This window comes from Heptranchias perlo, unplaced genomic scaffold, assembly GCF_035084215.1.
Source record: "Heptranchias perlo isolate sHepPer1 unplaced genomic scaffold, sHepPer1.hap1 HAP1_SCAFFOLD_617, whole genome shotgun sequence".
In the NCBI taxonomy this organism is placed as follows: Eukaryota; Metazoa; Chordata; class Chondrichthyes; order Hexanchiformes; family Hexanchidae; genus Heptranchias; species Heptranchias perlo.
This window is the reverse complement of record NW_027139641.1, coordinates 59836-81814: the sequence shown is the minus strand read 5'-3', so window position 1 is coordinate 81814 and position 21979 is coordinate 59836. Positions and strand designations below refer to the sequence as shown.

At 45.0% G+C, this 21979-nt stretch overlaps 1 protein-coding gene across 1 annotated transcript in view; it reads left to right on the top strand.

Moving 5' to 3' along the window:
• LOC137317426 (microtubule-actin cross-linking factor 1-like) overlaps nt 1-18486 on the top strand; it is a gene marked incomplete at both ends in the record, with an annotated part of 63564 nt that extends 45078 nt beyond the window's left edge. The window contains one exon of the mRNA XM_067980766.1: nt 18288-18486. Within this exon, the coding sequence (XP_067836867.1) occupies nt 18288-18486 (199 nt within the window). The remainder of the gene's footprint in view (nt 1-18287) is intronic.
• Between the last annotated feature and the right edge of the window lie 3493 nt (nt 18487-21979).

Below are 21979 nucleotides of genomic sequence, written 5' to 3'. Positions count from 1 at the left end.
TTACCACTCCCTTTAAGGAGTTTACTCCTTTAAATTGTTCTCAATTTAGAGAATGTTAACTACACTAGGGACCTTGATTCACTAAAAAATAAACGCTACTTCCTATAAGACCTGCAGACCTTCCCTTTCCTTTTACTTCAGTTACTGTAGATAAGGAGAAATACTCACCTGAACCTACTCACCAATCAGGTGCCTCCCCTGTGTCGCGTCCCGATCTGATTCCTGACGTCACTTCGAACTCGGTCGCAGCTCCGCTCGGCTCCTCTCAGCGCTCTGAAATCCCGCCTTTTATCGGACGCTCCCTCCGCTCGGCTCGGCTCCTCTCAGCGCTCTGAAATCCCGCCTTTTATCGGACGCTCCCTCCGCTCGGCTCCTCTCAGCGCTCTGAAATCCCGTCTTTTATCGGACGCTCCCTCCGCTCGGCTCGGCTCCTCTCAGCGCTCTGAAATCCCGCCTTTTATCGGACGCTCCCTCCGCTCGGCTCGGCTCCTCTCAGCGCTCTGAAATCCCGCCTTTTATCGGACGCTCCCTCCGCTCGGCTCCTCTCAGCGCTCTGAAATCCCATCTTTTATCGGACGCTCCCTCCGCTCGGCTCGGCTCCTCTCAGCGCTCTGAAATCCCGCCTTTTATCGGACGCTCCCTCCGCTCGGCCAATCAATGAGAATGTGTCCAATAAATGGGAATGGGTCCAATCAATGAGAATGTGTCCAATAAATGGGAATGTGTCCAATCAATGAGAATGAGTCCAATAAATGGGAATGGGTCCAATCAATGAGAATATGTCCAATCAATGAGAATGTGTCCAATAAATGGGAATGTGTCCAATCAATGGGAATGAGTCCAATCAATGGGAATGTGTCCAATCAATGAGAATGAGTCCAATAAATGGGAATGTGTCCAATCAATGAGAATGGGTCCAATAAATGGGAATGTGTCCAATAAATGAGAATGGGTCCAATAAATGAGAATGAGTCCAATCAATGAGAATGTGTCCAATAAATGAGAATGGGTCCAATAAATGGGAAAGGGTCCAATAAATGGGAATGTGTCCAATCAATGAGAATGAGTCCAATCAATGGGAATGTGTCCAATCAATGAGAATGAGTCCAATAAATGGGAATGTGTCCAATAAATGAGAATGGGTCCAATCAATGAGAATGTGTCCAATCAATGAGAATGTGTCCAATAAATGGGAATGGGTCCAATCAATGAGAATGTGTCCAATAAATGGGAATGTGTCCAATCAATGATAATGAGTCCAATAAATGGGAATGGGTCCAATCAATGAGAATGGGTCCAATCAATGAGAGTGTGTCCAATAAATGGGAATGTGTCCAATCAATGGGAATGAGTCCAATCAATGGGAATGTGTCCAATCAATGAGAATGAGTCCAATAAATGGGAATGTGTCCAATAAATGAGAATGGGTCCAATAAATGGGAATGTGTCCAATCAATGAGAATGAGTCCAATAAATGGGAATGTGTCCAATAAATGAGAATGAGTCCAATCAATGAGAATGTGTCCAATAAATGAGATTGGGTCCAATAAATGGCAATGGGTCCAATAAATGAGAATGGGTCCAATAAATGAGAATGTGTCCAGTAAATGGGAATGTGTCCAATCAATGAGAATGTGTCCAATAAATGGGAATGTGTCCAATCAATGAGAATGTGTCCAATAAATGGGAATGTGTCCAATCAATGAGAATGTGTCCAATAAATGAGAATGGGTCCAATAAATGGGAATGAGTCCAATAAATGGGAATGTGTCCAATAAATGAGAATGGGTCCAATAAATGGGAATGTGTCCAATAAATGAGAATGGGTCCAATAAATGGGAATGAGTCCAATAAATGGGAATAGGTCCAATAAATGGGAATGAGTCCAATAAATGGGAATAGGTCCAATAAATGAGAATGTGTCCAATAAATGGGAATGGGTCCAATAAATGGGAATGGGTCCAATAAATGGGAATGGGTCCAATAAATGGGAATAGGTCCAATAAATGAGAATGGGTCCAATAAATGGGAATGGGTCCAATAAATGGGAATGTGTCCAATAAATGAGAATGGGTCCAATAAATGGGAATGAGTCCAATAAATGGGAATGTGTCCAATAAATGAGAATGGGTCCAATAAATGGGAATGTGTCCAATCAATCAGAATGTGTCCAATCAATGAGAATGAGTCCAATAAATGGGAATGTGTCCAATAAATGAGAATGGGTCCAACCAATGGGAATGAGTCCAATAAATGGGAATGTGTCCAATCAATCAGAATGTGTCCAATCAATGAGAATGGGTCCAATCAATGGGAATGGGTCCAACCAATGGGAATGTGTCCAATAAATGGGAATGGGTCCAATCAATCAGAATGTGTCCAATCAATGAGAATGGGTCCAATCAATGAGAATGGGACCAATCAATAGAAATGTGGATCTGATCAATGGGAATGGGTACAATCAATAGGAATGGGTCCAATCAATGGGGATCTGATCACTGGAAATTGGTCGAATCAATGGGAATGTTTCCAATTAATGGGAATGGGAACAATGATTGGAAATGGGTTTCTGATCAATGGAAATGGGTCCAACCATTGGATTGGGGATCTGATCAATGGGAATGGTTTCAATCATTGGGAATGGATCCAATCAATGTGAATGTGTCCAATCAATGGGAAAGGATTCCAATCAATGAGAATGGGTCCTATCATTGGGAATGGGTTCCGATCAATGGGAATGGTTCCAATCAATGGGAATGGTTCCAATCAATGGGAATGGTTCCAATCAATGGTGATGGGTCCAATTAATGTGAATGGGTCTAATGAATGGGAATGGGTTTCAGATCAATGGGAATGGGTCTAACCAATAGGAATGGTCATCTGATCAGCAGGAATGGATCCAATCATTGGGAATGGATGCAATCAATGGGAATGCATCTAGTCAATGATAATGGGTCCAATCAATGGGAATGGGTCCAATCAATGGGAATGTGTCCAACCAATAGGAATGGATTCAATCAATGGGAATGGGTCCAATCAATGTGAATGGTTCCAAACAAAGAGAATGGGCCCAATCAATGTGAGTGGGCATCTGATCAAAGGGGATGTGTCCAACCAATGGTCATGGGTCCAATCATTGGGAATGTGTCCAATCGATGGGAATGGGGTCTGATCAATGTGAATGGGGACAATCAATGAGAATGGATCCAAGCAATGGGAATGGATCCAATAAATGAGAATGGATCCAAGCAATGGGAATGGATCCAATCAATGATAATGGGTCCAATCAATGGGAATGGGGATCTGGTCAACGGGAATGGGTCCAATCAACGGGAATGGGTCCAATCAATGAGATTTGGTGCAATTAATGGGAATGGGTCCAATCATTGGAAATGGGTCCAATAAATGGGAATGGATTGAATCAAAGGGTAGGGGTCCAATCAATGAGAATGGTTCCAAACAAAGAGAATGGGCCCAATCAATGTGAGTGGGTATCTGATCAATGCGGATGGGTCCAACCAATGGTCATGGACCCAATCATTGGGAATGTGTCCAATCGATGGGAATAGGGATCTGATCAATGGTAATGGGTCCAATCAATGAGAGTGGGTCCAATCAATGAAAATTGGTGCAATCAATGGGAATTAATCCAACCAATGGGAATGGGTCCATTCAATAAGAATGGGTGGAACCAATGGGAATGGGTCCAATCAATGGGAATGGGAGTCTGATCACTGAAATGGGTCCAATCAATGGGAATGGGTCCAATTAATGAGAAAGTGTCTGATGAATGGGAATGGGTTCCTGATCAATGAGAATGGGTCCAACCAATGGGAATGGGGATCTGATCAATGAGAATGTGTCGAATCATCAGGAATGGTTCCAATCAATGGGAATGGGAGCAATCAATGGGCATGGTTCCAATCAATGGGAATGGTTCCAACCAATGGAAATGGTTCCTATCAATGGGAACGTGTCCAATCAATTACAGGATTGTACTACAGACCCCCAAATAGTCAACGGGAAATTGAGGAGCAAATATGTAAGGAGATTACAGACAGCTGCAAGAAAAATAGGGTGGTAATAGTAGGGGACTTTAACTTTCCCAACATTGACTGGGACAGCCATAGCATTAGGGGCTTGGATGGAGAGAAATTTGTTGAGTGTATTCAGGAGGAATTTCTCATTCAGTATGTGGATGGCCCGACTGGAGAGGGGGCAAAACTTGACCTCCTCTTGGGAAATAAGGAAGGGCAGGTGACAGAAGTGTTAGTGAGGGATCACTTTGGGACCAGTGATCATAATTCCATTAGTTTTAAGATAGCTATGGAGAATGATCGGTCTGGCCCAAAAGTTAAAATTCTAAATTGGGGAAAGGCCAATTTTGATGGTATTAGACAGGAACTTTCAGAAGTTGATTGGGAGAGTCTGTTGGCAGGCAAAGGGACGTCTGGTAAGTGGGAGGCTTTCAAAAGTGTGTTAACCAGGGTTCAGGGTAAGCACATTCCTTATAAAGTGAAGGGCAAGGCTGGTAGAAGTAGGGAACCTTGGATGACTTGGGAGATTGAGGCCCTAGTCAAAAAGAAGAAGAAGGCATATGACATGCATAGGCAGCTGGGATCAAGTGGATCCCTTGAAGAGTATAAAGATTGCCGGAGTAGAGTTAAGAGAGAAATCAGGAGGGCAAAAAGGGGACATGAGATTGCTTTGGCAGATAAGGCAAAGGAGAATCCAAAGAGCTTCTACAAATACATAAAGGGCAAAAGAGTAACTAGGGAGAGAGTAGGGCCTCTTAAGGATCAACAAGGTCATCTATGTGCGGAACCACAAGAGATGGGTGAGATCCTAAAAGAATATTTCACATCGGCATTTACGGTTGAGAAAGGCATGGATGTTAGGGAACTTGGGGAAATAAATAGTGATGTCTTGAGGAGTGTACATATTACAGAGAGGGAGGTGCTGGAAGTCTTAACGCGCATCAAGGTAGATAAATCTCCGGGACCTGATGAAATGTATCCCAGGACGTTATGGGAGGTTAGGGAGGAAATTGCGGGTCCCCTAGCAGAGATATTTGAATCATCCACCGCTACAGGTGAGGTGCCTGAAGATTGGAGGGTAGCAAATGTTGTGCCTTTGTTTAAGAAGGGCGGCAGGGAAAAGTCTGGGAACTACAGACCAGTGAGCCTGACATCTGTAGTGGGTAAGTTGTTAGAGGGTATTCTGAGAGACAGGATCTACAGGCATTTGGAGAGGCAGGGACTGATTAGGAGCAGTCAGCATGGTTTTGTGAGAGGAAAATCATGTCTCACGAATTTGATTGAGTTTTTTGAAGGGGTAACCAAGAAGATAGATGAGGGCTGTGCAGTAGACGTGTTCTACATGGACTTTGGCAAAGCCTTTGACAAGGTACCGCATGGTAGGTTGTTACATTAGGTTAAATCTCACGGAATCCAAGGTGAGGTAGCCAATTGGATACAAAATTGGCTTGACGACAGAAGACAGAGGGTGGTTGTAGAGGGTTGTTTTTCAAACTGGAGGCCTGTGTCCAGCGGTGTGCCTCAGGGATCGGTGCTGTGTCCGCTGTTATTTGTTATTTATATTAATGATTTGGATGAGAATTTAGGAGGCATGGTTAGTAAGTTTACAGATGACACCAAGATTGGTGACATTGTGGACAGTGAAGAAGGTTATCTAGGATTGCAACGGGATCTTGATAAATTGGGCCAGTGGGCCGATGAATGGCAGATGGAGTTTAATTTAGATAAATGTGAGGTGATGCATTTTGGTAGATCGAATCGGGCCAGGACCTGCTCTTTTAATGGTAGGGTGTTGGGGAGAGTTATTGAACAAAGAGATCTAGGAGTACAGGTTCATAGCTCCTTGAAAGTGGAGTCACAGGTGGATAGGGTGGTGAAGAAGGCATTCAGCATGCTTGGTTTCATTGGTCAGAACATTGAATGCAGGAGTTGGGATGTCTTGTTGAAGTTGCACAGGACATTAGTAAGGCCACACTTGGAATACTGTGTACAGTTCTGGTCACCCTATTATTGAAAGGATATTATTAAACTAGAAAGAGTGCAGAAAAGATTTACTAGGATGCTACCGGGACTTGATGGTTTGACTTATAGGGAGAGGTTGGATAGACTGAGACTTTTTCCCCTGGAGAGTAGGAGGTTTAGGGGTGATCTTATCGAAGTCTGTAAAATAATGAGGGGCATAGATAAGGTAGATAGTCAAAACCTTTCCCCAAAGGTAGGGGAGTCTATAACGAGGGGGCATAGATTTAAGGTGAGAGGGGAGAGATACAAAAGGGTCCAGAGGGGCAATTTTTTCACTCAAAGGGTGGTGAGTGTCTGGAACGAGCTGCCAGAGGCAATAGTGGAGGCGAGTACAATTTTGTCTTTTAAAAAGCATTTGGACAGTTACATGGGTAAGATGGGTATAGAGGGATATGGGCCAAGTGCAGGCAATTGGGACTAGCTTAGTGGTATAAACTGGGCAACATGGACATGTTGGGCCGAAGGGCCTGTTTCCATGTTGTAAACTTCTATGATTCAATCAATGGGAAAGGGGGTCTGATCAATGGGAAAGCATCCAATCAATGGGAATCGGTCCAACCAATGGAAATGTTTCTAATCAATGGGAATGTTTCCAATCAATGGGAATGGGAATTTGATAAATGGGTATGGGTCCAATCAATGGGAATGGTGATCTGATCAATGGGAATGTGTCCAATCAGTGGGAATGGGTCCAATTAATGGGAATGGGGATCTGATCAATGGGAATGCGTCAAATCATCAGGAATGGGTCCAATCAATGGGAATGGGCCCAATCAATGGGAATGGGTCCAATCAATGAGAATGGGTCCAATCAACGGAAATTGGTCCAATAAATGAGAATGTGTCCAATAAATGAGAATGTGTTCCATCAATGAGAATGGGCCCAATCGATGAGATGGGTCCAATCAATGGGATACGACCAATCAAAGAAAATGTGGATCTGATCAATGGGAATGGGTCCAATCAATGATAATGGGTCCATTAAATGTGATGGGATCAATCAATGGAAATTTGGATCTGATCAATGGGAATGGGTCCAATCAATGGGAATGGGGATCTGATCACTGGAAATTGGTCGCATCAATGGGAATGGTTCCAATTAATGGGAATGGGAACAATGATTGGAAATGGGTTTCTGATCCAACCATTGGATTGGGGATCTGATCATTGGGAATGGATCCAATCAATGGGAATGTGTCCAATCAATGGGAATGTGTCCAATCAATGGGAATGGGGATCTGGACAATGGGAAATGGTCCAATCATTGGGAATGGGTTCTGATCAATGGGAATGTGGCCAATCAATGGGTATGGGTCAAATTAATGTGAATGGGTCTAATGAATGGGAATGGGTTTCAGATCAATGGGAATGGGTCCCACCAATAGGAATGGTGATCTGATCAACAGGAATGGATCCAACCATTGGGAATGGATGCAAACAACGGGAATGTGTATCGTCAATGATAATGGGTCCAATCAATAGTAATGTGTCCAATCAATGAGAATGGGGATCTGATCATCCGAACGGGTCCAACCAATGGGAATGGCGATCTGATCAATGGGAAATGGGTCAATCAATGTGAATGGGTCCAATCAATGGGAATGGGTCCAATCAATGGGAATGGGTCCAATCAATGGGAATGGGTCCAATCATTGATAATGGGTCCAATCAATGGGAATGGGTCCAATCAATGGGAATGGGTCCAATAAATGAGAATGGGTCCAATCAATGGGAATGGGTCCAATCAATGGGAATAGGTCCAATCAATGGGAATGGGTCCAATCAATGGGAATAGGTCCAATCAAAAAAAATGGGTCCAATCAATGGGAATGGGTCCAATCAATGGGAATGAGTCCAATCAATGGGAATGGGTCCAATCAATGGGAATGGGTCCAATCAATGGGAATAGATCCAATGAAAGAAAATGGGTCCAATCAATGGGAATGTGTCCAATCAATGGGAATGAGTCCAATCAATGGGAATGTGTCCAATCAATGGGAATGTGTCCAATCAATGGGAATGCATATCTGATCAATGGGAATAGGTCCAATCAATGGGGATGGGTCCAATCAATGAGAATGGGTCCAATCAATGAGAATGTGTCCAATCAATGAGAATGAGTCCAATCAATAGTATTGCATATCTGATCAATGGGAATAGGTCCAATCAATGGGGATGGGTCCAACCAATGGAAATGGTTCCAATCAATGGGACTGTTTCCAATCAATGGAAATTGGGATTTGATCAATGGGAATGGGTCCGATCAATGGGATTGCGGATCTGATCACTGGGAATGGGTCCAATCATTGGGAATGAGTTCAGAACAATGGGAATGGGGTCAATCAATGAGAATGTGTCCAACCAATAGGAATGGATCCAATCAGTGAGGACAGGTCCAATCAATGGAAACGGGGATTTCCTCAATGGGAATGGGTTCAATCAACGGGAATGGGTCCAAACAATGAAAATTGGTCCATTCCATGGGAATGGGGATATGATCAATGGCACAGATTCAACCAATGGGAATGGGGATCTGATCAACGGGAAATGGTCCAGTCAATGGGAATCGGTCCAATCAATGAGAATTGTTACAATTAATGGGAATGGGTCCAATTATTGGAAATGGATCCAATCAATGGGAATGGATCCAATCAGTGGGAATGGATCCACTCAATGAGAATGCATCCAACCAATAGGAATGGATCCAATCAATGAGAATAGGTCCAATCAATGGAAATGGGGATCTGGTCAATGGGAATGTGTCCAATCAATGGGAATGTGTCTAATCAATGAAAATGGGTCCAATCAATGGGAATGAGTCCAATCAATGGGAATGGGTCGAACCAACAGGAATAGGTCCAATAAATGGGAATGTATCCAATCAATCAGAATGTGTCCAATCAATGGGAATGGGCTCAATCAATGGTAATGGGGATCTGAACAATAGCAATGGGTCCAATCAATGGGAATGGGTCCAAATAATGGGAATGGGTGCAATGAATGGGAATGGATATCTGATCAATGGGAATGGGTGCAATGAATGGCAATGGGTTTCTGATAAATGGGAATGGGTCCAATCACCGGGAATGGGTCCAATCAATGGGAATGTATCTAATAAATGAAAATGCATCCAATCAATGGGAAAGGGTCCAATCAATGAGAGTGGGTCCAATCAATGAAAATTGGTGCAATCAACGGGAATCGATCCAACCAAGGGAATGGGTCCATTCAATAAGAATGGGTGGAACCAATGGGAATGGGTCCAATCAATGGGAATGGGGGTCTGATCACTGAAATGGGTCCAATCAATGGGAATGGGTCCAATTAATGAGAATGTGTCCGATGAATGGGAATGGGTTACTGATCAATGGGAAATTGTCCAACCAATGGGAGTGGGGATCTGATCAATGGGAATGCATCGATTCATCAGGAAAGGTTCCAATCATTGGGAATGGTTCCAATCAATGGGGATGGGACCAATCAATGGGAATAGTTCCAACCAATGGGTATTAGCCCAGTCAATGGGAATAGCTCCAACCAATGGAAATGGTTCCTATCAATGGGAATGGGTCCAATCAATGGGAAAGGGAGTCTGATTAATGGGAAAGGATCCAATCAATGAGAATGAGTCCAACCAATGGAAATGTTTCCAATCAACGGGAATGGGTCCAATTAATGGGAATGGGGACCTGATCAATGGGAATGCGTCGAATCATCAGGAATGGGTCCAATCAATGGGAATGGGTCTAATCAATGGGAATGGGTCCAATCAATGGGATTGAGTCCAATCAAAGAGAATGGGTCCAATCAATGGGATTGGGTCCAATCAATGGGATTGAGTCCAATCAATGAGAATGGGTCCAATCAATGGAAACGAGGATTTCATCAACGGGAAAAGGTTCAATCAACGGGAATGAGTCCAAATAATGGGGATGGGTCCAATGAATGGGAATGGGTTTCTGATCATTGGGAATGGGTCCAAACAATGGGAATGGGGATTTGATCAACGGGAATGGGTCCAATCAATAGGAATGGGGATCTGATCAACGGGAATGGGTCCAATCAATAGGAATGGGGATCTGATCAATGGGAATGGGTCCAATCAACAGGAATGTGTCTAACCAATGAGAATGGGTCCAATCAATGGGAATGGGTCCAATCAATGGGAATGGGCTCAATCAATCAGAATGTGTCTAATCAATGGGAATGGGCTCAATCAATGGGAATGGGTCCAATCAACGGGAATGCTAATATGATCAATGGGAATGGGTCCAGTCAATGGGAATGGGGATCTGATCAATTGGAATAGGTCGAATCAATGGGAATGGATCCTATCAATGGGAATGGCGATCAGATCAATGGGAAAGGGTACAATCAATGGGAATGAGTCCAAACAATGGGAATGGGTTTTATCAATGAGAATGGGTCCAAACAATGGGAATGGTTCCAATCAATGGGAATGGTTCCAATCAATGGGAATGGGACCAATCAATGGGAATAGTTCCAATCAATGGGAATGTGTCCAATCAATGGGAAAGGGAATTTGATAAATGGGAATTGGTCCAATCAATGGGAATGGGGATCTGATCAATGGGAATGCGTCAAATCATCAGGAATGGGTCCAATCAATGGGAATGGGTCCAATCAATGAGAATGGGTCCGATCAACGGGAATGGGTCCAATCAATGGGATATGACCAATCAATGAAAATGTGGATCTGATCAATGGGAATGGGTCTAATCAATGGGGATGGGGATCTGATCACTGGAAATTGGTCGAATCAATGGGAATGGTTCCAATTAATGGGAATGGAAACAATGATTGGAAATGGGTTTCTGATCAATGGGAATGGGTCCAACCAATGTATTGGGGATCTGATCAATGGGAATGGATCCAATCAATGGGAATATGTCCAATCAATGGGAATGTATCCAATCAATGGGAATGTATCCAATCAATGGAAATGGGGATCTGATCAATGGGAATGGTTCCAATCAATGGTGATGGGTCCAATTAATGTGAATGGGTCTAATGAATGGGAATGGGTTTCAGATCAATAGGAATGGGTCTAACCAATAGGAATGGTGATCTGATCAACAGGAATGGATCCAATCATCGGGAATGGATGCAATCAATGGGAATGTATCTAGTCAATGATAATGGGTCCAAACAACGGGAATGGGTCCAATCAATAGGAATGTGTCCAATCAATGAGAATGTGTCCAATCAATGGGAATGGGGATCTGATCAATGGGAATGGGACCAATCAATGGGAATGGGGATCTGATCACTGGAAATTGTTCCAATCAATGGGAATGGGTCCAATTAATGGGAATGGACCCAATCAAGGGGAATGCGGATCTGATCAATGGGAATGGGACTAATCACCGGGAATGAGTCCAATCAATGGGAAAGGGACCAATCACCGGGAATGGGTCCAATCAATGGGAATGGGTCCAATCAATGGGAATGAGTCCAATCAATGAGAATAGGTCCAATCAATGGGAATTGACCCAATCTATTGGAATAGGCCCAATCATTGGGAATATGTCCAATCAATGGGAATGTGTATCTGATCAATGGGAATAAGTCCAATCAATGAGAATTGTTGCAATTAATAGGAATGGGTCCAAACATTGGAAATGGATCCAATCAATGGGACTGGATCCACTCAATGGGAATGGATTGAATCAAAGGGTACGGGTCCAATCAATGAGAATGGTTCCAAACAATGAGATTGGGCCCAATCAATGTGAATAGATCCAGCCAATGGGAATGGGCCCAATCATTGGGAAGTGTCCAAACAATGGGAATGGGGTTCTGATCAATGGGAATGGGTCCAACCAATGATCATGGGCCCAATCATTGGGAATGTGTCCAATCAATGGGAATGGGGATCTGATCACTGAAATGGGTCCAATCAATGGGAATGGGACCAATCACCGGGAATGGGTCCAATGAATGGGAATGGGTTTCTGATGAATGAGAATGTGTCTAATAAATCAGAATGCATCCAATCAATGGGAATGGGTCCAATCATTGGGAATGTGTCCAATGGGAATGTGTATCTGATCAATGGGAATAGGTCCAATCAATGAGAATTGTTGCAATTAATAGGAATGGGTCCAAACATTGGAAATGGATCCAATCAATGGGACTGGATCCACTCAATGGGAATGGATTGAATCAAAGGGTACAGGTCCAATCAGTGAGAATGGTTCCAAACAATGAGAATGGGTCCAATCAATGGGAATGGGTCCTATTAATGGGAATGGGTCCAATGAATGGGAATGGGTTTCTGATGAATGAGAATGTGTCTAATAAATCAGAATGCATCCAATCAATTGGAATGGGTCCAATCAATGGGAATGTGTCCAATCAGTGAGAATGGGCACAAGCAGTGGGAATGGCACCATTCATTGTGATGGGACCAATCAATGGGAATGTGGATCTGATCACTGGAGATTGGTCCAAACAATGGGAATGGGCCCAATAATGGGAATGATTTCAATGAATGAGAATGGGTTTCTGATCAATGGGAACGGGTCCAACCAATGGGAATGGGGATCTGATCACTGGAAATGGGTCCAATTATTGGGAATGGGCCCAATAACGGGAATTATTCCAATGAATGGGAATGGGGTTCTGATCAATGGGAATGGGTCCAACAAATGTGATTGGGGATCTGATCAATGGGAATAGTTCCAATCATTGGCAATGGGTCCAAACAATGGGAATATGTCCAATCAATGGTAATGGGTCCAATCAATGAGAATGGTTCCAATCAATGGGAATGTGTCCAATCAATGGGATGGGGATCTGATCAATGAGAATGTGTCCAATCAATGGGAATTGGTCCAATTAATGGAAATGGGTCCAACCAAAGGGAAAGGGTCCAAACAATAGAAATGGGGATCTGAACAATGGGAATGGGGATCTGATCACTGGAAATGGATCCAATCATTAGGAATGGGTCCAATTAATGGGAATGGGTCCAATGAATGGGAATGGGTTGCTGATCATTTAGAATGGGTCCAACCAATGGGAATGGGGATCTGATCAACGGGAATGGGACCAATCAATGGGAATGGGGATATGATCACTGGAAATGGATCCAATCAATGGGAATGGGTCCAATTAATGGGAATGGGCCCAATGAATCGGAATGGGTTTCTGATCAATGGGAATGGGTCCAATCAAGGGGAATGCGGATCTGATCAATGGGAATGGGTCCAATCACCGGGAATGGGTCCAATCAATGGGAATGTGTCTAATAAATGAGAATGAGTTCAATCAACAGGAATAGGTCCAATAAATGGGAATTTGTCCAATCAATCAGAATGTGTCCAATCAATGGGAATGAATCCACTCAATGGGAATGGATCAAATCAAAGGGTACGGGTCCAATCAATGAGAATGGTTCCAAATAAAGAGAATGGGCCCAATCAACATGAATGGGTCCAGCCAATGGGAATGGGCCGAATCATTGGGAACGTATCCAAACAATGGGAATGGGCATCTGATCACTGGAAATGGGTCCAATCAATGGGAATGGGTCCAATTAATGGGAATGGGCCCAATGAATGGGAATGGGTTTCTGATCAATGGGAATGGGTCCAATCACCGGGAATGGGTCCAATCAATGGGAATGTGTCTAATAAATGAGAATGGGACCGATCAATAGGATGGGATCAATCAATGGGAATGTGTCCAATTAATGGGAATGGGTTTCTGATCAATGGGAATGGGTCCAATCAATGGGAATGGGGATCTGAACAACGGGAATAGGTCCAATCATTGGCAATGGGTCCAATCAATGGGAATGGGTCCAATCGATGGGGATGTGTCTAATAAATGAGAATGCATCCAATCAATGGGAATGGGACCGATCAACAGGATGGGATCAATCAATGGGAATGTGTCCAATTAATGGGAATGAGTCCAATGAATGAGAATGGGTTTCTGATCAATGGGAATGGGTCCAATCAATGGGAATGGGGATCTGATCAACGGGAATAGGTACAATCATTGGGACTGGGTCCAATCAATGTGAATGTATCCAATCAATGGGAATGGGCCCAATGAATGGGAATGGGTTTCTGATCAATGGGAATGGGTCCAATCAAGGGGAATGCGGATCTGATCAATGGGAATGGGTCCAAACACCGGGAATGGGTCCAATCAACGGGAATGTGTCCAATCAATGGGAATATGTCCAATAAATGGGAATGGGGATCTGAACAATGGGAAATGGTCTAATCATTGGGAATGGGTTCTGAACAATGGGAAAGGGGCCAATCAATGAGAATGTGTCCAATTAATGGGAATGGATCCAATCAATGGAAATGGGGATCTGATCAATGGGAATGGGACGAATCAATGGGAATGTGTCTAATTGATGGGAATGGGGATCTGATCAATGGGAATGTGTCCAATCAATGGGAATGGGGATCTGAATAATGGGAAATGGTCCAATCATTGGGATGGGGTCTGATCAATGGGAATGGGACCAATCAATGAGAATGTGTCCAATTATTGGGAATTGGTCCAATTAATGGGAATGGGTCCAACTAAAAGGAAAGGGTCCAAACAATGGAAATGGGGATCTGATCAATGGGAATGGGACCAATCAATGGGAATGGGGATCTGATCACTGGAAATGGATCCAATCAATGGGAATGGGTCCAATTAATGGGGATGGGTCCAATGAATGGCAATGGGTCTAATCAATGAGAATGGGTCCAATCAATGAGAATGGGTCCAATCAACGGGAATGGGTCTAATCAATGGGAATGTGTCCAATCAACGGGAATGTGTATCTGATCAATGGGAATGTGTCCAGTCAATGGGAATGGTGATCTGATCAATTGGAATAGGTTCAATCAATGGGAATGGCTCCAACCAATGGAAATGGTTCCTATCAATGGGAATGTGTCCAATCAATGGGAATGGGTTCTGATCAATGGGAATGGGGCCAATGAATGAGAATGTGTCCAACCAATAGGAATGGATTCAATCAATGGGAATTGGTCCAATCAATGAGAATTGTTGCAATTAATGGGAATGGGTCCAATCATTGGAAATGGGTCCAATCAATGGGAATGGATTGAATCAAAGGGTACGGGTCCAATTAATGAGAATGGTTCCAAACAATGAGAATTGGCCCAATCATTGGGAACATGTCCAAACAATGGGAATGGGGATCTGATCACTGGAAATGTGTCCATTCACTGGGAATGCATCCAATCATTGGGAATAGGTCCAATCAGTGGGAATGTTTCTAATCAGTGAAATGGTTTCAATCAATGGGAATGGGTCCAATCAATGAGAATAGGTCCGATCAATGGGAATGTATCCAATAAATGGGAATGGGTCCAATCAATGGGAATAGATATCTGATCAATGGCTATGGGACCAATCAATGGGAATCGGCCCACTCCCATTGATTAGGCCCATTCCCATTGATTGGACACATTCTCATTGATTAGACATATTCTCATTGATTGGACCCATAGCCGATAATCAGAACCCCATTCCCAATGTTTGGACACATTCCCGTTGATTACTGATCACTGTTGGGTCCAATCAATGGGAACGGGTCCAATTAATGGGAATGGGTGCAATGAATGGGAATGGATTTCTGATCAATGGGAATGGGTCCAATCAAGGGAAGGGGGACCTGATCAATGGGAATGGGTCTAACCAATGGGAATTTGACCAATCAATGGGAATGCATATCTGATCAATGGGAACGGGTACAATCAATGGAATGGGGCCAACCAATGGGAATGGGATTTATCAATGAGAATGGGTCCAAACAAAGGAAATGGTTCCAATCAATGGGAATGTGTCCAATCAAAGGGAATGGGAATCTGATCAATGGGAAAGGGCCCAATCAATGGGGATGGGTCCAAACAGTGGAAATGGTTCCAATCAATGGGAATGGGGATCTGATCAATGGTAGTGAGTCCAATCATTGGGAAAGGGTCCAATCAATGGGAATAGGTCCAACCAATGAGAACGGGGATCAAATCAATGAGAATGGGTCCAATCAATGGGAATTGATCTGTGTGTTGGGGGGTGTTTATTGATCTATATATTGTACGCAGTACTCCGGGTGTGGTCTCACCAGCACCCTGTACAGTTGGAGCATGACTTCCCTGCTTTTATACTCCATCCCCCTAGAAATAAAGGCCAATATTCCGTTTGCCTTCTGGATTACCTGCTGCACCTGTATGTTGACTTTTTGTGTTTCATGTACGAGGACACCCAGATCCCTCTGTACCGTAGCATTTTGTAGTATTTCTCCATTCAAATAATATTTTACTTTTTTATTTTTGTGTGGGGTTTATTGCTGGCTCTGTGTGTGGGGGGTGAGGTTTATTGCTGGCTCTGTGTGTGGGGGGTGAGGTTTATTGCTGGCTCTGTGTGTGGGGGGTGGGGTTTGTCTGTCCGGATTGTTTCTGAGGTTTGGTTTAAAGCGGTTCCTGTGTTTTCCGGGGTGGATTTTACTCAATTAACGGTTTGTCATTGAAGGAGGTTCGTGTTTTGTGCGGCCTGAGAGAGAGAGAGAGGGAGGGGGGAGAGAGAGAGAGGGAGGGGGGAGAGAGAGAGGGAGGGGGAGAGAGAGAGGGAGGGACAGGGAGGGAGAGAGGGAGGGGGAGGGACAGGGAGGGAGGGGGGAGAGGGGGAGGGACAGGGAGGGGGGGAGAGAGAGAGGGAGGAAGAGGGGGAGGGACAGGGAGGGAGAGGAGGGTGAGGGTGGGGGAGAGGGAGTGATCGGGGATCAGGAGCCGGGAGCTGCGCTCTCCATCCCCGGCACTGCCCGCACTCAGTCGGTGCTGAGCCCCGGAGCCGCGGTCGGGAGGCGGTGCGGAGCCGCACCCGCGGGGAAGGGAGTCGGATCTCAGTCCGCACCCCCCGGGACTGTGACCCGGAGACAGTGAGAAACCCGCTCCTCACCGGAGATACAGCTCATCGGGGGGGGGGGGGGGGTGAGTTGGTGAGGGGGGGGGGGTGAGTTGGTGAGGGGGGGGGGGGTGAGTTGGTGAGGGGGGGGGGGTGAGTTGGTGAGGGGGGGGGTGAGTTGGTGAGGGGGGGGGGGTGAGTTGGTGAGGGGGGGGGGTGAGTTGGTGAGGGGGGGGGTGAGTTGGTGAGGGGGGGGGGTGAGTTGGTGAGGGGGGGGGTGAGTTGGTGAGGGGGGGGGTGAGTTGGTGAGGGGGGGGGGTGAGTTGGTGAGGGGGGGGGGTGAGTTGGTGAGGGGGGGGGGGTGAGTTGGTGAGGGGGGGGGTGAGTTGGTGAGGGGGGGGGTGAGTTGGTGAGGGGGGGGTGAGTTGGTGAGGGGGGGGGTGAGTTGGTGAGGGGGGGGTGAGTTGGTGAGGGGGGGGTGAGTTGGTGAGGGGGGGGGGGTGAGTTGGTGAGGGGGGGGGGGTGAGTTGGTGAGGGGGGGGTGAGTTGGTGAGGGGGGGGGGTGAGTTGGTGAGGGGGGGGGGTGAGTTGGTGAGGGGGGGGTGAGTTGGTGTTCAGGTTTGATGGTGCCGGAGGGGCGAGGTTCAGGGGTCAGGTGGGGTTGGGGGTGGGGTCGGGGTGGGGGTGTTGGGTTGGGTGGAGGTCTTGGTTTGGGTGTGTGGTCGGGGTGGGGGTGTTGGGTTGGGTGGAGGTCTTGGTTTGGGTGTGCGGTCAGGGTGGGGGGTGTTGGGTTGGGTGGAGGTCTTGGTTTGGGTGTGTGGTCAGGGTGGGGGGTGTTGGGTTGGGTGGAGGTCTTGGTTTGGGTGTGCGGGTGTCAGGTTGGGGGGTGTTGGGTTGGGTGGAGGTCTTGGTTTGGGTGTGCGGGTGTCAGGTTGGGCAAGGGGTGGTTGGCGGTGGGGGTGTTGTGTCGGATTGGGTTGAGCGGGATGTGGGGATGTCGGGTGAGGTCGGAAGGGTTAGGTTCGGGGGTGTCGGGCTGGGCGTGGTGTGGTTTGGGGTGTTGTGTCGGGTTGGGTTTGGCGGGGTTGGGGGTGTTTGGTTTGCTCAGAGGTGCTAGGTTCAGGGGCGGGAATGTCGGGTTGGGCGGGGGGCTGGGGGTGTCAGTTTGTCTTGGGCTAGGTGTGGTTGAGGTTGTCGGGGCGGATGGTGGGGGTGGGATGGTAGATATGCAGAGCATTGGGCTGTTGGATGAGACTTTGAGCTGCCTGCACGCAGTCCTGGACTGGGAGTAACGATTCTACATTCCTCGTTTGTCTGCAGGATAAGCGTCAGATTGTGGGATTGCAGGGATCCAGGATGGATGAGGATAGCCCTCCCACTGAAGGAGCTGGGTCTTCCAACAAAGGGGATACTCTGCCCTGGAATTTGGCCAAACACCAGAGGTCCAAGCAGGCAAAGGTGGGAACGGACAGTGGTCGAGTGCTGGATCCGGCAGAGAGAGCTGTTATTAGGATTGCAGGTAAGAGTGATGGGCTGTGGGACTGGAATGGAGATCTGTCTTGAACCACTGTTGTGGAGGAGATTTGCAGATACATTGTGGAACAAACCTACAAATTGCAGCATTGCAGCAGAGGTAGAATTGTGATTGATTAATCGCTTTAGTCGGATCCTGTAGGATTAACAGCTGTTTTATAATCCATAAAACATTCTAGGTAAATAATGTTAATCTGAAGAATCCATTCTAGATCAATGAATAATGTAATACTGCCAGTATTCTAGGCCGATGTTATGTGGATAATACAGAATTTATTCTAGATCGATGAGATGTTAATAATACAGAATGTATTCCAGATCATTGGTATGTGGCAAATACAGAATGCATTCTGGAACAATAATATGTGAATAATACAGAATTTATTCCAGATCAATGATATGTGGATAATACAGAATGTATTCTAGATCAGTGATGTGTGGATAATGCAGAATGTATTCTGGATCGATGGTATGTGGATAACACGAAATGCATTCTAGATCAGTGATGCGTGGATAATACAGAATGTATTCTAGATTAGTGATGCTTGGATAACACAAAATGAATTCTAGATCAATTGAAGTGGAAAGTACAGAATGTATTCTAGATCAATGGTATGTGGATAATACCGAATGTATTCTAGATCAGTGATGCATGGAAAATACAGAATGTATTCTGGATCGATGGCATGTGGATAATACAGAATGTATTCTGGATCAATGGCATGTGGATAATACAGAATGTATTCTGGATCGATGGCATGTGGATAATACAGAATGTATTCTAGATCAATGGTATGTGGATAATACAGAATGTATTCTAGATCAGTGATGCGTGGATAATACAGAATGTATTCTAGATCAATGGTACGTGGATAATACAGAATGTATTCTAGATCAGTGATGCGTGGATAATACAGAATGTATTCTGGATCGATGGCATGTGGATAATACAGAATGTATTCTGGATCGATGGCATGTGGATAATACAGAATGTATTCTAGATCAATGGTATGTGGATAATACAGAATGTATTCTAGATCAGTGATGCGTGGATAATACAGAATGTATTCTGGATCAATGGCATGTGGATAATGCAGAATGTATTCTAGATCAATGGTATGTGGATAATACAGAATGTATTCTAGATCAGTGATGCGTGGATAATGCAGAATGTATTCTAGATCAATGATCTGTGGATAATGCAGAATGTATTCTGGATCAATGGCATGTGGATAATACAGAATGTATTCTGGATCAATGGCATGTGGATAATACAGAATATATTCTGGATCGATGGCATGTGGATAATACAGAATGTATTCTAGATCAATGGTATGTGGATAATACAGAATGTATTCTAGATCAGTGATGCGTGGATAATACAGAATGTATTCTGGATCAATGGCATGTGGATAATACAGAATGTATTCTGGATCGATGGCATGTGGATAATACAGAATGTATTCTAGATCAGTGATGTGTGGATAATACAGAATGTATTCTGGATCAATGATATGTGGATAATGCAGAATGTATTCTAGATCAATTATATGTGGATAATACAGAATTTATTCTGGATCAATGATCTGTGGATAATACAGAATGTATTCTAGATCAGTGATATGTGGATAATACAGAATGTATTCTAGATCAGCGATATGTGGATAATACAGAATGTATTCTAGATCAATGATCTGTGGATAATACAGAATGTATTCTAGATCAATGATCTGTGGATAATGCAGAATGTATTCTAGATCAATGATCTGTGGATAATACAGAATGTATTCTGGATCAATGATCTGTGATTGATACAGAATGTATTCTAGATCAATGATCTGTGGATAATGCAGAATGTATTCTAGATCAATGATCTGTGGATAATACAGATAATCAGCAAAGTGATGGAAGGTGTCATCGACAGTGCTATCAAGCGGCACTTACTCACCAATAACCTGCTCACCGATGCTCAGTTTGGGTTCCGCCAGGACCACTCGGCTCCAGACCTCATTACAGCCTTGGTCCAAACATGGACAAAAGAGCTGAATTCCAGAGGTGAGGTGAGAGTGACTGCCCTTGACATCAAGGCAGCATTTGACACAGTGTGGCACCAAGGAGCCCTAGTAAAATTGAAGTCAATGGGAATCAGGGGGAAAACTCTCCAGTGGCTGGAGTCATACCGAGCACAAAGGAAGATGGTAGTGGTTGTTGGAGGCCAATCATCTCAGCCCCAGGACATTGCTGCAGGAGTTCCTCAGGGCAGTGTCCTCGGCCCAACCATCTACAGCTGCTTCATCAATGACCTTCCCTCCATCATAAGGTCAGAAATGGGGATGTTCGCTGATGACTGCACAGTGTTCAGTTCCATTCGCAACCCCTCAGATAATGAAGCAGTCCGAGCCTGCATGCAGCAAGACCTGGACAACATCCAGGCTTGGGCTGATAAGTGGCAAGTAACATTCGCGCCAGATAAGTGCCAGGCAATGACCATCTCCAACAAGAGAGAGTCTAACCACCTCCCCTTGACATTCAACGGCATTACCATTGCCGATTCCCCCACCATCAACATCCTGGGGGTCACCATTGACGAGAAACTTAACTGGACCAGCCATATATATACTGTGGCTACAAGAGCAGGTCAGAGGCTGGGTATTCTGTGGCGAGTGACTCACCTCCTGACTCCCCAAAGCCTTTCCACCATCTACAAGGCACAAGTCAGGAGTGTGATGGAATACTCTCCACTTGCCTGGATGAGTGCAGCTCCAACAACACTCAAGAAGCTCGACACCATCCAAGATAAAGCAGCCCGCTTGATTGGCGCCCCATCCACCACCCTAAACATTCACTCCCTTCACCACCGGCGCACTGTGGCTGCAGTGTGCACCATCCACAGGATGCATTGCAGCAACTCGCCAAGGCTTCTTCGACAGCACCTCCCAAACCCGCGACCTCTACCACCTAGAAGGACAAGGGCAGCAGGCGCATGGGAACAACACGACTTGCACGTTCCCCTCCAAGTCACACACCATCCCGACTTGGAAATATATCGCCGTTCCTTCATCGTCGCTGGGTCAAAATCCTGGAACTCCCTTCCTAACTGTGGGAGAACCTTCACCACACGGACTGCAGCGGTTCAAGAAGGCGGCTCACCACCACCTTCTCAAGGGCAATTAGGGATGTGCAATAAATGCCGGCCTCGCCAGCGACGCCCACATCCCGTGAACGAATAAAAATAAAAAATAAAAAAAATATGTGGATAATACAGAATGTATTCTGGATCAATGATCTGTGGATAATGCAGAATGTATTCTAGATCAATGATATGTGGATAATACAGAATATATTCTAGATCAATGATCTGTGATTGATACAGAATGTATTCTCGATCAGTGATCTGTGGATAATGCAGAATGTATTCCAGATCAATGATCTGTGGATAATGCAGAATGTATTCTAGATCAATGATCTGTGGATAATGC